The following is a 15277-nucleotide window of genomic DNA, read 5'->3' as shown; positions in this document are numbered from 1 at the left end:
CCCTCGAAAATAATAATAATAATAACAATAATAATAATAATAATAATAATTTATTATTATTATTATTATTTTCATTTTTCTCCTTTTAAAATCAGCATCTTCTGCACGTTCTCCTTGGACCTCAAAAAATAATTTTATATTTTTTTTTCCTCTTGTTTTTTAAATCTGCGTCTCTTGCATTTTTTTTCTTGGACCCCAAAAAAATAATTTTATTTTATTTTATTTTATTTTTTCCTTTTAAATCGGTGTCTCCTGCACGTTCTCCTCGGAGGGGCTCTGGCCAAAAAATCAAATTATTTTTTGTTTTTAACTCTGAGTCTCTTGCATGTCCAACCCCCCAAAAAAACCATTTTATATATTTTTTTTCCTTTTTAAATTGGCGTCTCCTGCACGTTCTCCTTGGAGGGGCTCTGGCCAAAAAATCAAATTAATTATTTTTTTTCCTTGTATTTTAAATTTGTGTCTCTTACACGTTGTCCTCAGACCCCAAAAACCCCATCATTGATATTTTTCCTCCTCTTCAGATCTGCGTCTCCTTGGAAGGGCTCTGGCCAAAAAATCATATTATTGTTTTTTTCCATGTTTTCATTTTTAAATCCGTGTCTCGTTTAACTCTGAGTCTCTTCCACGTCCAACCCTCCCCAAAAAAACCCCATTATTGATATTTTTCCTCTTCAAATCTGCGTCTCCTGCACGTTCTCCTTGGAGGGGCTCTGGCCAAAAAAATCAAATTTTTTTTTTTTTCTCGTTTTTTAAATCTGAGTCTCTTTTAAATCCATGTCTCTTCAACCCTCCCCAAAAAAACCCCATTTTTGATATTTTTCCTCCTCTTCAGATCTGCGTCTCCTCAGAGGGGCTCTGGCCAAAAAATCATATTAATTATCTTTTTTTCTCGTATTTTAAATCCGTGTCTCTCGCACCTTGTCCTGTGACCCCAAAAACCCCATTATTGATATTTTTTCCTCTTCAAATCTGCGTCTCCTGCACGTTCTCCTCGGAGGGGCTCTGGCCAAAAAAATCACATTAATATTTTTTCTCCAGTTTTTTTAAATCCGTGTCTCTTCCACATCCAACCCCCCAAAAAACCCCATTATTGATATTTTTTTCTCCTCTTCAAATCTGTGTTTTCTGCATGTTCTCCTTGGAGGGGCTTTTGCCAAAAAATCATATTATTTTTTTTTTCTCCAGTTTTTTTAAATCCGTGTCTCTTGCACCTTGTCCTCAGACCCTAAAAAACCCATTTTATATTTTTTCAGATCTGCGTCTCCTGCACGTTCTCCTTGGAGGGGCTCTCACCAAAAAATTGTATTTTTTTTTTTTTCCTCCAGTTTTTTAAATCCGTGTCTCTTGCACGTCCAACCCTCCCAAAAAAACCCCATTTTATATTTTCTCAGATCTGCATCTCCTGCATGTTCTTCTTGGACCCCCCAAAAAAAAAACATTTTATATTTCTTCTTCCTTTTTAAATTGGTGTCTCTTGCACGTTCTCCTTGGAGCGGCTCTGGCCAAAAAAATCAAATTAATTATTTTTTTTCCTTGTATTTTAAATTTGTGTCTCTTACACGTTGTCCTCAGACCCCAAAAACCCCGTTATTGATATTTTTCCTCCTCTTCAAATCTGCGTCTCCTTGGAAGGGCTCTGGCCAAAAAATCATATTATTGTTTTTTTCCATGTTTTCATTTTTAAATCCGTGTCTCTTTTAACTCCGAGTCTCTTCCACGTCCAACCCTCCCCAAAAAACCCCATTATTGATATTGTTTCTCCTTTTAAATCTGCGTCTCCTGCACGTTCTCCTTGGAGGGGCTCTGGCCAAAAAATCAAATTATTTTTTTTTTTTTCTCGTTTTTTAAATCTGAGTCTCTTTTAAATCCATGTCTCTTCAACCCTCCCCAAAAAACCCCATTATTGATATTTTTCCTCCTCTTCAGATCTGCGTCTCCTCAGAGGGGCTCTCGCCAAAAAACCATATTAATTATTTTTTTTTCTCGTATTTTAAATCTGTGTCTCTTACACGTTGTCCTCAGACCCCAAAAACCCCATTATTGATATTTTTTCCTCTTCAAATCTGCGTCTCCTGCACGTTCTCCATGGAGGGGCTCTGGCCAAAAAATCAAATTATTTTTTGTTTTTAACTCTGAGTCTCTTGCATGTCCAACCCCCCAAAAAAACCATTTTATATATTTTTTTTCCTTTTTAAATTGGTGTCTCCTGCACGTTCTCCTCGGAGGGGCTCTGGCCAAAAAAATCACATTAATATTTTTTCTCCAGTTTTTTTAAATCCGTGTCTCTTCCACATCCAACCCTCCCAAAAAAAACCCCATTATTGATATTTTTTCCTCTTCAAATCTGCGTCTCCTGCACGTTCTCCTTGGAGGGGCTCTTGAAGAGCAGCGGCTCGTGGACGGAGTTGAGCAGCGGCGTTTTCCCGCAGCCCAGCGCGGCCGCGGCGCCGCCGTAGTGGTGAGCGGCCAACGCCGCGTACCTGTCCAGGTGCTCCCTCTCCAGCGCCGGCAGCGCCAGCCTGTCCCCGGGGCCACCAGAAGTGCCACCAGAAGTGCCACCACCTCCCGAGGTGCCACCGCCCAGCTCGTCCTCGACGTTGACGATCTCGACGGCGCGCGCGGGGCCGCCGCGGTGCTTGTGCCGCTGGTGCTGCTTGCGCAGCTTGTAGAAGGCCACCAGCATCACGGCCGCCATGAAGGTGATGGCCACGAAGCAGCCGATGATGATCTTGGTGGTCTTGAGGACGTCGTCCAGATCCTGGAGACCCCCGGAGCCCGAGGAGGAGACGACGCCGACGCCGCCGGCCGCCGCCGCGGTGATGGGCACGGTGAAGGGTTTGCCGGTGGCGCGCGTGGCCGGGGCGGCCGTGGAGGCGCCCGCCGGGTCCCAGCCGGCCGCGGTGGGCGCCGCGGGGGTCTGGGGGGCTTGGTCGTCGCCTCCGGCCCCTTCGGTGGTCTCCACGGTCACCGTGGTGAAGTAGGTGTAGCCCGTGGCGGCGGCGGCGGCGGCGGCGGCCGCGGCGGCGTCGGCGGCCGAGACGTTGAGCGTGGCGGTGGCCGTGGTGTTGCCGGCGGCGTTGGTGACCATGCAGGTGTACTGCCCCGTGTCCTGCACCGTCACGTTGGTGAAGTTGAGCGTGCCGTCGTGCAGCACCGAGATCCGCACGCGGTACGAGCCGTGCGTCATCAGCGTCCCGTTGGGCGTCAGCCAGTTGACCGAGGTCATGGCCGTGCCCGTGCGGCACTTGAGCTCGGCCGCCATGCCCTCGGTGACGTTCAGGTCGGCCGGGGGCTCCACGATGACCGGCGCGTAGCAGGTGAAGTGACCCGGCTCCAGCTCGCCCAGGTACCGTCCCCGCAGCGCCGGCGGCGCGTGGCACCGCGCGCAGCAGCTGGTGTTGCTGGGCACCGTCTCCCGCAGCCACCAGCTGAGCCAGAGCACGTCGCAGTCGCAGCGCCAGGGGTTGTGGTGCAGGTGGACCCTCTCCAGGCGGTGCAGCGGCGCGAACAGGTCGTGGGGCAGCGAGGCCAGGTCGTTGTGCGCCAGGTTCAGCTCCTCCAGCGCCTTCAGGTCGTCGAAGGCGTTGCGCTCCACGGCCGCCACCCGCGCGTGCATCAGCCACAGCTTCCTCAAACTCCCCAAACCCTGGAAAGAGCCCGGGCGGACCCTCCCCAGGCGGTTCCCCGACAGCTCCAGCTCCTCCAGCCTCACCAGCGCCGTCAGGTTGGGGATCTCCTTCAGGTTGCACATGCCCAGGTTGAGGTAGCGCAGGTTGACCAGCCCCTCGAAGGCGGCCTCGGAGATGTACTCCAGGCGCTTGAGCTCGCCCAGGTCCAGGCGCCGCAGCGACGGCACGCGGTTGAAGGCGTAGCTGGGGATGCTCTCGATGGGGTTGTTGCGCAGCCACAGCTCGCGCAGCTTGGACAGGTACTCGAAGGCCTGCGTGGGCACCGTGGTCAGGCGGTTGTCGAAGAGCTCCAGCGTGTTGAGGTTGGGCAGCCCGTTGAAGGCGCCCACCTCCACCTTGCGCACCAGGTTGCGGCTCAGCTGGAGGATCTCCAGGTGCCGAAGGTGCTTGAAGGTGTCCGTGCGGATCACCTGGGGACGGGAGAGATGGAAAACCTCATAAATGTGATTTATAACCTTAAAAATGGGATTTATAACCTTAAAAATGGGATTTATAACCTTAAAAATGGGATTTATAACCTTAAAAATGGGATTTATGAAGGGAATGGTGAGTCGGGGAAAGGTGAGAAATGGGGGTTGTAAAGGTTTGAGTGAAGATTCGGCAAAAAAAATCGGGAAAATGTGGAAGCTGGAATGGAAAAAACTCGATGATAGAAAGGTCTGTAAATAAATAATGTCAAATCTCGATAGTCAAAACAAATATCAGACCTCAATAATCGAAAAACCTCTGGAAACAAATAATATCAAACCTCAATAATCGAAACCTCTGGAAACAAATAATATCAAACCTCAATAATCGAAACCTCTGGAAACAAATAATATCAAACATCAATAATCGAAACCTCTGGGAACAAATATCAAACGTCAATAATCAAAACAAATATCAAACGTCGATAATCGAAACCTCTGGAAACAAATAGAAATATCAAACCTCGATAATGGAAATAGAAATGGGATCTTTGAGTTGTGAAATAAATATCAAACGTCGATAATCGAAACCTCTGGAAATAAATATTGATAATCAAAACCTCTCAAAAGAAATATCAATAATCAAAACCTCTCAAAAGAAATATCAAACCTCGATAATCAAAACCTCTGGGAACAAATATCAGACATCAATAATCGAAACAAATATCAGACATCGATAATCAAAACAAATATCAAACCTCGATAATCAAAACAAATATCAGACATCGATAATCGAAACAAATATCAGACATCAATAATCGAAACAAATATCAGACATCAATAATCAAAACAAATATCAGACATCAATAATCAAAACAAATATCAGACATCAATAATCGAAACAAACATCAGACATCGATAATCAAAACAAATATCAGACATCAATAATCGAAACAAACATCAGACATCAATAATCGAAACAAATATCAGACATCAATAATCGAAACAAACATCAGACATCAATAATCGAAACAAATATCAGACATCGATAATCAAAACAAATATCAGACATCGATAATCAAAACAAATATCAGACATTGATAATCAAAACAAATATCAGACATCAATAATCGAAACAAATATCAGACATCAATAATCGAAACAAATATCAGACATCAATAATCGAAACAAATATCAGACATCGATAATCAAAACAAATATCAGACATCAATAATCAAAACAAATATCAGACATCAATAATCGAAACAAATATCAAACCTCAATAATCGAAACAAATATCAGACATCAATAATCAAAACAAACATCAGACATCAATAATCGAAACAAATATCAGACATCGATAATCGAAACAAATATCAGACATCAATAATCGAAACAAATATCAGACATCAATAATCGAAACAAATATCAAACCTCGATAATCAAAACCTTTTGGAACAAATATCAAACCTCAATAATCGAAATAAATATCAAACCCCGATAATCAAACTCTGAGTTACTCCGGAACCTGAAAACACCAGCCTGGGCAGGTGAAAAAAAATCACTTTTAATTAAAAATATTTTTGTGCTGGTTGAGGTTGAGCTCAGCTGATTTTAATAAATAAATGGTAATAATTAATAATTAATAAATTATTGTATTTATTGAATATAATAGTTTTCTTAGAAAGAAGTATCAGCTCAGCTGATATTTAAGAAATGATAATAATAATGATTTAATAAATTATCGTATTTATTAAATATAACAATTTCTTAGATCATATTTAATAAACTATAAATAAATAATTCATTTATAAATAAATAAATATCAGATCCGCTGATAATTAATAAATAATAATTAATAACAATTTAATATATATTTAATATATATTTAATATATATTTTATAATATATATTTATTAAATATATTTATAAAATATATTTATAAAAATTATTAATTATAATATATTAATTATAAAATATTTATTGATCTATTATTTTGTTATATTATATTTAATAAATTATATAATAAATAATTCATTTATTTCTTTATAAATAAATAACAGCTCAGCCAGTATTTAAATACTAATACTAATACTAATGATAATAATAATAATATAAAGAATTTATTTATAAATAAAAATATCAACTCAGCTGATATTTAATAAATTATTATTATTATTATTAATAATAACAATAATAATTCCCCAGGTGCTCCTCACACACACCTGGATGTGGTTCTCCTGCAGGTTCAGGTATCAGGTATAAAATAATAATAATAATAATAATAATAATAATAATAATAATAATAATAAATCCCCCCTGCTCACCTGTATGTGGTTCTCCTGCAGGTTCAGGTATATATTAATAACTAATAATAATACTAAAATAATAATAATAATAATAAATAAACCTGCTGCTCACCTGTGTGTGGTTCTCCTGCAGGTTCAGGTATATAATAACACTAATAACAATACTAATAACACTAATAACAGCACTAATAACACTAATATCTCACCTGAATGTGGTTCTCCTGCAGGTTCAGGGATATAACAATAATAAATAATAATAAATAACACTAATAACACTAATAACAGCAATAACTGACCTGCATGTGGTTCTCCTGCAGGTTCAGGTATATATTAATAACTAATAATAATACTAAAATAATAATAATAATAATAATTAATAAACCTGCTGCTCACCTGTGTGTGGTTCTCCTGCAGGTTCAGGTATATAATAACAATAATTAATAAATAATAACACTAATAACACTAATATCTCACCTGTATGTGGTTCTCCTGCAGGTTCAGGTATATAATAATAACTAATAATAACTAATAATAACTAATAATAATAATAATAAATAACTCCTCCTCACCTGTGTGTGGTTCTCCTGCAGGCTCAGGTATATAATAACAATAATAACACTAATAACAACACTAATAACACTAATAACAGCAATATCTCACCTGTATGTGGTTCTCCTGCAGGTTCAGGTGTATAACAATAATAAATAATAATAAATAATTAATAATAACACTAATAACTCACCTGTATGTGGTTCTCCTGCAGGCTCAGGTATATAACAATAACAATTATCAATAATTAATAACTAATAACGCTAATATCTCACCTGAATGTGGTTCTCCTGCAGGTTCAGGTATATAATACCAATAATAACACTAATAACAATACTAATAACACTAATAACACTAATAATAACACTACTAACCCACCTGTATGTGGTTCTCCTGCAGGTTCAGGTATACAATAACAATAATTAATAATTAATAACGACACTAATAACACTAATAACCCACCTGTATGTGGTTCTCCTGCAGGTTCAGGTATATAACAATAACAAATAACAATAATTAATAACTAATAACCCCAATATCTCACCTGTATGTGGTTCTCCTGCAGGTTCAGGTTCAGGTATATAATAACACTAATAACAATAATTAATAATTAATAACGACACTAATATCTCACCTGTATGTGGTTCTCCTGCAGGTTCAGGTATATAATAACACTAATAACAATACTAATAACACTAATAACAGCACTAATAACACTAATAACACTAATAACCCACCTGTATGTGGTTCTCCTGCAGGTTCAGGTATATAATAATAACTACTAATAATAAAAAAAATAATAATAATAAATAAACCTCCTGCTCACCTGGATGTGGTTCTCCTGCAGGTTCAGGTATACAATAACAATAATAACAATAATTAATAATTAATAACGACACTAATAACCCACCTGTATGTGGTTCTCCTGCAGGTTCAGGTATACAATAACAATAATAACAATAATTAATAATTAATAACGACACTAATAACCCACCTGTATGTGGTTCTCCTGCAAGTTCAGGTATATAATAACACTAATAACACTAATAACGACACTAATAACCCCAATATCTCACCTGTGTGTGGTTCTCCTGCAGGTTCCGGTATACAATAACAACAATAACAATAATTAATAATTAATAACGATACTAATAACCCCAATATCTCACCTGTATGTGGTTCCCCTGCAGGTTCAGGTATCAGGTATATAATAATACCAATAATAACAATACTAATAACACTAATAACACTAATAACTCACCTGTATGTGGTTCTCCTGCAGGCTCAGGTACACAATAACAATAATAACAATAATTAATAATTAATAACAACACTAATAACACTAATAACTGACCTGTATGTGGTTCTCCTGCAGGTTCAGGTATATAATAACAATAATAACAATAATTAATAATTAATAACAACACTAATAACACTAATAACCCACCTGTATGTGGTTCTCCTGCAGGTTCAGGTATATAATAACACTAATAACACTAATAATGACACTAATAACACTAATAACTGACCTGTATGTGGTTCCCCTGCAGGTTCAGGTATCAGGTATATAATAATACCAATAATAACAATACTAATAACACTAATAACACTAATATCTCACCTGTATGTGGTTCTCCTGCAGGTTCAGGTACCGTGTGTTCACCGAGATGCTGCTGGGCACCTCGAGCAGCTCGCGGCGGGTGCAGATGACGCGGCTGGCCTGGTTACTGCACGTGCAGGCGGCCGGACACGGCGTGGCCTGGGCGGCCTCAGTGACCGGCAGCCACCACAGGCTGACCACCAGGGACAAGCTGACCACTGCGGACGAGCTGACCACTGCTGCGGCCGGCAGCCAGGACCGGCTGACCACCAGGGACGAGCTGACCACTGCTGCGGCCGAGCTGACCACTGCAGACGAGCTGACCACTGCTGCAGCCAAGGTGACCACCTGGGATGAACTGACCACTGCTGCGGCCAAACTGACCACTGTGGACAAGCTGACCACTGCAGATGAGCTGACCACTGCGGCCGAACTGACCACTGCTGAAGCCGAACTGACCGCTGCAGATGGTCTGACCACCAGTGACGAGCTGACCACTGCTGTGGCCGAACTGACCGCTGCAGACGAGCTGACCACCAGGGCTGAGCTGACCAGCAGAGTGACCAGCAGAGTGACCAGCAGAGTGACCAGCAGAGTGACCGCTGGGGGTGGCGGGGGCCGCCGGGGCGGGCGCGGGGACGGCCCAGGTGCCATCCTAAGGTGAGGAGGCCCTGGAGAGGGGCATCGCCGGCTTCAGGGGCCCCCGGGCTGCTGCGGAGAGAGAAATCGGGGTTAGAGGGGTCAGGAGGGGATTTGGGGGGGATTTGGGGGGCTTTAGGGGGATTTTGGGGGGTTTGGGGGTCCCCAGACCAGGTGGGTCAGGAGGGTCTGGGAGGGGTCAGTGACTTCAGGGGCCCAAATGCTGCTGGGGAGAGGAGAAATCCGGATTAGGAGGGTCTTAGGGGGGTCTGGGCAGGTTTGGGGGGGATTTGGGGGGGATTTGGGGGGTTTGGGGGGATTTTGGGGGGTTTGGGGGTCCCCAGACCAGGTGGGTCCAGAAGGGGTCAGTGGCTTCAGGGGCCCCCGTGCTGCTGGGGAGAGAGAAATACGGGTTACGGGGGTCAGGAGGGGGTTTTGGGGGGTTTTAGGGGGATTTTGGGGGGTTTGGGGGTCCCCAGACCAGGTGGGTCAGGAGGGTCTGGGAGTGGCCGAGGAGCATCAGCAGCTTCAGGGCCCCGGGTGGTGCTGGGGAAGAGGAGAAATGGGGGGTCAGGAGGGGATTTTGGGGGGTTTGGGGGGATTTTGGGGGGAATTTCAGGGGATTTGGGGGTCCCCAGGAGAGCCAGAGGGTCCCCCAGACCAGGTGGGTCAGGAGGGTCTGGGAGTGGCTGGGGGGGTCACTGAGTGGTGCTGGGGAGAAGAGAAATGGGGCTTAGAGGGGTCAGGAGGAAATTTGGGGGGGTTTTGGGGGGTTCTGGGAGTGGCCAAGGGGCATCGGTGACTTCAGGACCCTGGGTGGTGCTGGGGGAGAGGAGAGACAGGGGTGAGAGGGGGTCTGGGGGGATTCGGGGGGATTTTGGGGGGCTCTGGGAGTGGCCAAGGGGAGTCAGTGGCTTCAGGGGTCCGGGTGGTGCTGGGGGAGAGGAGAGACAGGGGTTAAAGGGGGGTTGGAGGGGATTTGGGGGTCCCCAGGTGGGTCAGGAGGGTCTGGGAGTGGCTCGGGGGGTCGGCGGCTTCAGGAGGTGCTGGGGGAGAGGAGAAACGGGGGGTCAGGGAGGGTTCGGGGGGACTTGGGGGATTTTCAGATTATTTGGGGGGATTTTGGGGGGCTCTGGGGGTCCCCAGAGCAGGTGAGTCAGGGGGATCTGGGAGGGGTCAGCAACTTCAGGGCCTGAGTGGTGCTGGGGGAGAGGAGAAACGGGGGGTCAGAGGGGATTTAGGGGGTCGGGGGAGAATTTTGGGGGGATTTGGGGGGAATTGGGAGGGATTTCAGGGGATTTTGGGAGTGTTTTGGGAGGATTTGGGGGGTTTTCAGGGTCCCCAGGCCAGGTGGGTCAGGGGGGTCTGGGAGGGGTTGGCAACTTGAGGGTCCTGGGTGGTGCTGGGGAGAGGAGAAATCCAGGTCAGGAGGGTCAGGAGGGGATTTTGGGGGGGTCTGGAGAGGGTTTTGGGGGTCCCAAGTAAGATTTGGGGGGTCTGGGGTCGGTAGGAGCAGCTCCTGAGGGTCCTCAGGGGGAGATTGGGGGGTCAGGGGGGTCCCCAGGTGGGTCAGGAGGGGTCCCCAGGGGGTAATTGGGGATTTTTGGGGGGGTTTGGGGGGATTTTGGGGGGATTTGGGGGGTCTTAGGGGTCAGGAAGGGATTTTGGGGGGTTTGAGGGGGATTTGGGGGGGTCTGGGGGGGCACTGGAGGGGTCCAGGGGGGTCTGAGGTGTTTTGGGGGTCTCTGGGGTCACTGGGGGGTCCCCGAGGTGACACTGGGGGGGGTCTGAAGGGTCTGGGGGGGTTTTGGGGTCTTGAGGGGGTCCGGGGGTCCTCGGGGGGGGTCAGGGGGACACTGGGGGTTTTTGGGGGTCTCAGGGGGTCCCCCAAGGTGACATTGGGGGGTCCTGGGGGGGTCTGGGGGGATTTTGGGGGTCTTGAGGGGGTCTGGGGGTCCTCAGGGGGGTCAGGAGGGGTCGGGGGGGGTTCAGGGGGACATTGGGGGGGTCTGAAGGTTTTGAGGGTCTCAGAGGGTCCCCAAGGTGACACTGGGGGGGTCCTTGAGGGGTTTTGGGGGTCTCAGGGGGGTCCCCAAGGTGACACTGGGGGGACACTGGGGGGGTCTGGAGGGATTTTGGGGGTCTTGAAGGGGTCTGGGGGTCCTCAGGGGGGTCAGGGGAGGTTCAGGGGGACACTGGGGGGGGGCTGGGGGTTTTTGGGGGTCTCAGGGGGTCCCCAAGGTGACACTGGGGGGTCCTGGGGGGTCTCAGGGATTTTGGGGGTCTCGGGGGGGACTCTGGGGGTCTCAGGGGGTCCCCAGGGGGACGCTGGGGGGACCTTGAGGGGTCTGGGGGGTCTCAGGGAGGGTCAGGGGTCTCTGGGGGTCTCTGGGGGGGTCCTTGAGGGGTCTCAGGGATTTTGGGGGTCTCGGGGGGTCTCTGGGGGTCTCAGAGGGTCCCCAAAGTGACACTGGGGAGGGTCTGGGGGTTTTGGGGGTCTCAGGGGGTCCCCAAAGGTGACACTGGGGGGTCCTGGGGGGTCTGGGGGATTTTGGGGGTCCCGGGGGGGGGTCAGGGGTCACTGGGGGGTCCCTGAAGGGTCCTGGGGGGTTTTGGGGGGTCCCCAAGGGGCTGGGGGAGGGGTTTGAGGGACCCCCCCAATCCGTGCACACGCGTGTGCAAACAGACCCCGCCCTGATCGCTCGCACGTGCGTGTGCAAACCCCATCCTGAGCCCGAACTGGTGCTCACACGCGTGTGCAAGGTGGCCCTGCACCGGCACAGGTGTGCAAATCCCTCCTGTCACACATCCCCGTGCTCGCACACGTGTGCAACAGCTCTCTGCACCAACATGAGTGTGCAAATCCCATCCTGCCACATCCCTGCAGGCACACGCATGTGCAAGGAGGCCTTGCATGTGCACGGGTGTGCAAAACCCCTCCCGTCACAAATCCCCTTGCACACACACATGTGGAACTCATGTCTGCACGCACACAAGCGTGCAAACTGCTTCTAGTGTACATCCCCTTGCACACGCGTGTGCAACTCATCCCTACACGCACAAGAGTGTGCAACACTCTCCTGTCACAATCCCATGTGCACACACGTGTGCAACCCATCCCTGCTCACATGAGCGTGCAACTCCCTCCTAGGGTACATCCTTGTGCTCACACGAGTGTGCAACTCATCCCTGCACACATCCACAGGAGTGTGCAAACCCTGTCCTGTCACAGTGCCGCGCGCACGCGTGTGCAACCTGCTCCGGCACCCACACGAGTGTGCAACACCTCGATGAACACACGTAAGTGTGCAAACACCTCCTGTCAAACATCCCTGTGCACACGTGAGTGTGCAACTCATCCCTGGATGCGCATGAGTGTGCAAAACCCCTCCTGTCACAGCCCCCCATGCACACGCGTGTGCAACCTGTCCCTGCACGCACACGAGTGTGCAAAGCCCATCCTGGCACATATCCACGTGCACACATGAGTGTGCAACACATCCTCGCTCACACGCGTGTGTGCAAGTCAACCTTCGCGCACACGTGCGTGCAAACACTTCCTGTCACATCACACACACGTGTGTGCAACTCATCCTTGCACACGCACAAGTGTGCAAACCCCACTCCACGTGTGCACGCGCAGGTGTGCAGCCTGTCCCTGCACGCACATGAGTGTGCAAAACCCTCCTGTTGCAACCCCAAGTGCACCTGAGTGTGTGCAACCTGTCCCTGCACCAACGGATGGGTGCAAACCCCTCCTGTCACACATCCCTGTGCTCACACGAGTGTGCAACTCATCCCTGGATGCACATGAGTGTGCAAATCCCTCCCAGAGCACATCCTCGTGCTCACGCACGTGTGCAACTCGTCTCTGGATGCACACGAGTGTGCAAACCCCTCCTGCCACACATCCCCGTGCACACACGAGCGTGCAACACCCTCCTGTCACAACCTCATGTGCACACGCGTGTGCAACCTATCCCTGCACCCACACAAGTGTGCAAACTCCTCCTGTCAAAATGCCAAGCTCACACGAGTGTGCAACTCATCCCTGCACCAACACAAGTGTGCAAACCTCCCCTCTCACAATCCCACCTGCACACACGTGTGCAACTGAACCCTGCACCTGCACGAGTGTGCAAACCCCTCCTGTCCCAACCTCATGTACACGCACGTGTGCAACTTGTCATGTGAGTGTGCAAACCCCTCCTGTCACAAATCCACGTGCACACACACGAGTGTGCGACCCGTCCCTGCACCCACATGAGTGTGCAAACCCCTCCTGGCACACAACTCCATGTGCACACACAAGTGTGCAACTCTCCCCTGCACCTGCACGAGTGTGCAAAACCCTCCTGTTGCAACCCCAAGTGCACACACGTGTGTGCAACCTGACCCTGCACCCACATGAGTGTGCAAACCCCTCCTGGCACACAACTCCATGTGCACACACGAGTGTGCAACTCAACCCTGCACCTGCATGAGCGTGCAAATCCCTCCTGTCACAACCTCATGTGCACACACGTGTGCAACTCCCCTCTGCACCTGCACGAGTGTGCAACACCTTCCTGTCACAAATCCACGTGCAATCCATCCCTGCACCTGCATGAGCGTGCAACGCACCTGTCACAACCCCGTGCACACACGTGTGCAACCTGCCACTGCTCACACACAAGTGTGCAAATCCCTCCCATCACAAATCCACATGCACACGCGTGTGCAACTCATCTCTGCACCTGCATGAGTGTGCAAACCCCTCCTGTCACAGCCCCACGGGCACACACGAGCGTGCAACACCTCTCTGCTCACACGCAATTGTTCAAACCCTTCCTGTCACACATCCCTGTGCTCACACGAGTGTGCAACTCATCCCTGGATGCACATGAGTGTGCAAATCCCTCCCAGAGCACATCCTCATGCTCACGCACGTGTGCAACTCGTCTCTGGATGCACACGAGTGTGCAACACCCTCCTGTCACACATCCCCGTGCACACACGAGCGTGCAAATCCCTCCTGTCACAACTTCATGTCCACACATGTGTGCAACTCATCCCTGCACCTGCACGAGTGTGCAAACCCCTCCTGTCACAAATCCACGTGCACACGTGTGTGCAAAACTCAACCCTGCACCCGCGCAAGTGTGCAAACTCCTCCTGTCAGAATCCCACGTGCACACACGAGTGTGCAACACCCTCCTGTCACAACTTCATGCGCACACACGTGTGCAAATCAACCATGCACCTGCACGAGTGTGCAAACCCCTCCTGCCACAAATCCACGTGCACACATGAGTGTGCAATACCCCCCTGTCACAATCTTATTTGCACACACGAGTGTGCAACACATCTCTGCATGCACACCAGTGTGCAAATCCCTCCTGTCACAGCTCCATGTGCACACACGTGTGAAACAGCTCTCTGCACGCACATGAGTGTGCAAACCCCTCGTAGTGCACAACTCCATGCACAGGCACAGGTGTGCAACCTGTGTCCACTCACACACGTGTGCAAACCCCTTCTGTCACAAATCCACGTGCACACGTGTGTGCAAAACTCAACTCTGCTCCCATGTGAGTGTGCAAACCCCTCCTGTCACAGTCCCACGTGCACACACGAGTGGTGCAACACCCTCCTGTCACAACTTCATGCGCACACACGTGTGCAAATCAACCATGCACCTGCACGAGTGTGCAACACCCTCCTGTCACAGCACCATGTGCACACGCATGTGCAACTCGTTTCTGCACCCACGTGAGTGTGCAACACCCTCCTGTCACACATCCCTGTGCTCACACGAGTGTGCAAATCCCTCCTGTCACAAGCTCATGTGCACACGCGTGTGCAACCTGTCTGTGCACCAACACAAGTGTCCAAACCCTCCTGGCACAAATCCACGTGCACACGTGTGTGCAAAACTCAACCCTGCACCTGCACGAGCGTGCAACACCCTCCTGTCACAGTCCCACGTGCACACACGAGTGTGCAAATCCCTCCTGTCACAACCTCATGTGCACATGCGTGTGCAACCTGTCCGTGCACCAACACATGTGTCCAAACCCCTCCTGTCACACATCCCTGTGG

The 15277-nt window shown here is 48.5% G+C and overlaps 1 protein-coding gene across 1 annotated transcript; it reads right to left on the bottom strand.

The window, feature by feature from the left end:
* Window positions 1-2341: 2341 nt before the first annotated feature.
* Window positions 2342-9211, bottom strand: LRRC4B (leucine rich repeat containing 4B; the record flags this gene model as incomplete). The annotated part of the gene is made up of 2 exons (XM_083882150.1): window positions 2342-4102; window positions 8579-9211. The coding sequence occupies 2 exons, from the start codon at window positions 9209-9211 to the stop codon at window positions 2342-2344; spliced, it is 2394 nt and encodes a 797-aa protein (XP_083738276.1).
* Between the last annotated feature and the right edge of the window lie 6066 nt (window positions 9212-15277).

The sequence above is a fragment of the Zosterops lateralis genome (genome assembly GCF_965231275.1).
Source record: "Zosterops lateralis genome assembly, chromosome: 37".
In the NCBI taxonomy this organism is placed as follows: domain Eukaryota; kingdom Metazoa; phylum Chordata; class Aves; order Passeriformes; family Zosteropidae; genus Zosterops; species Zosterops lateralis.
This window is presented reverse-complemented; position numbering and strand designations above follow the sequence as displayed.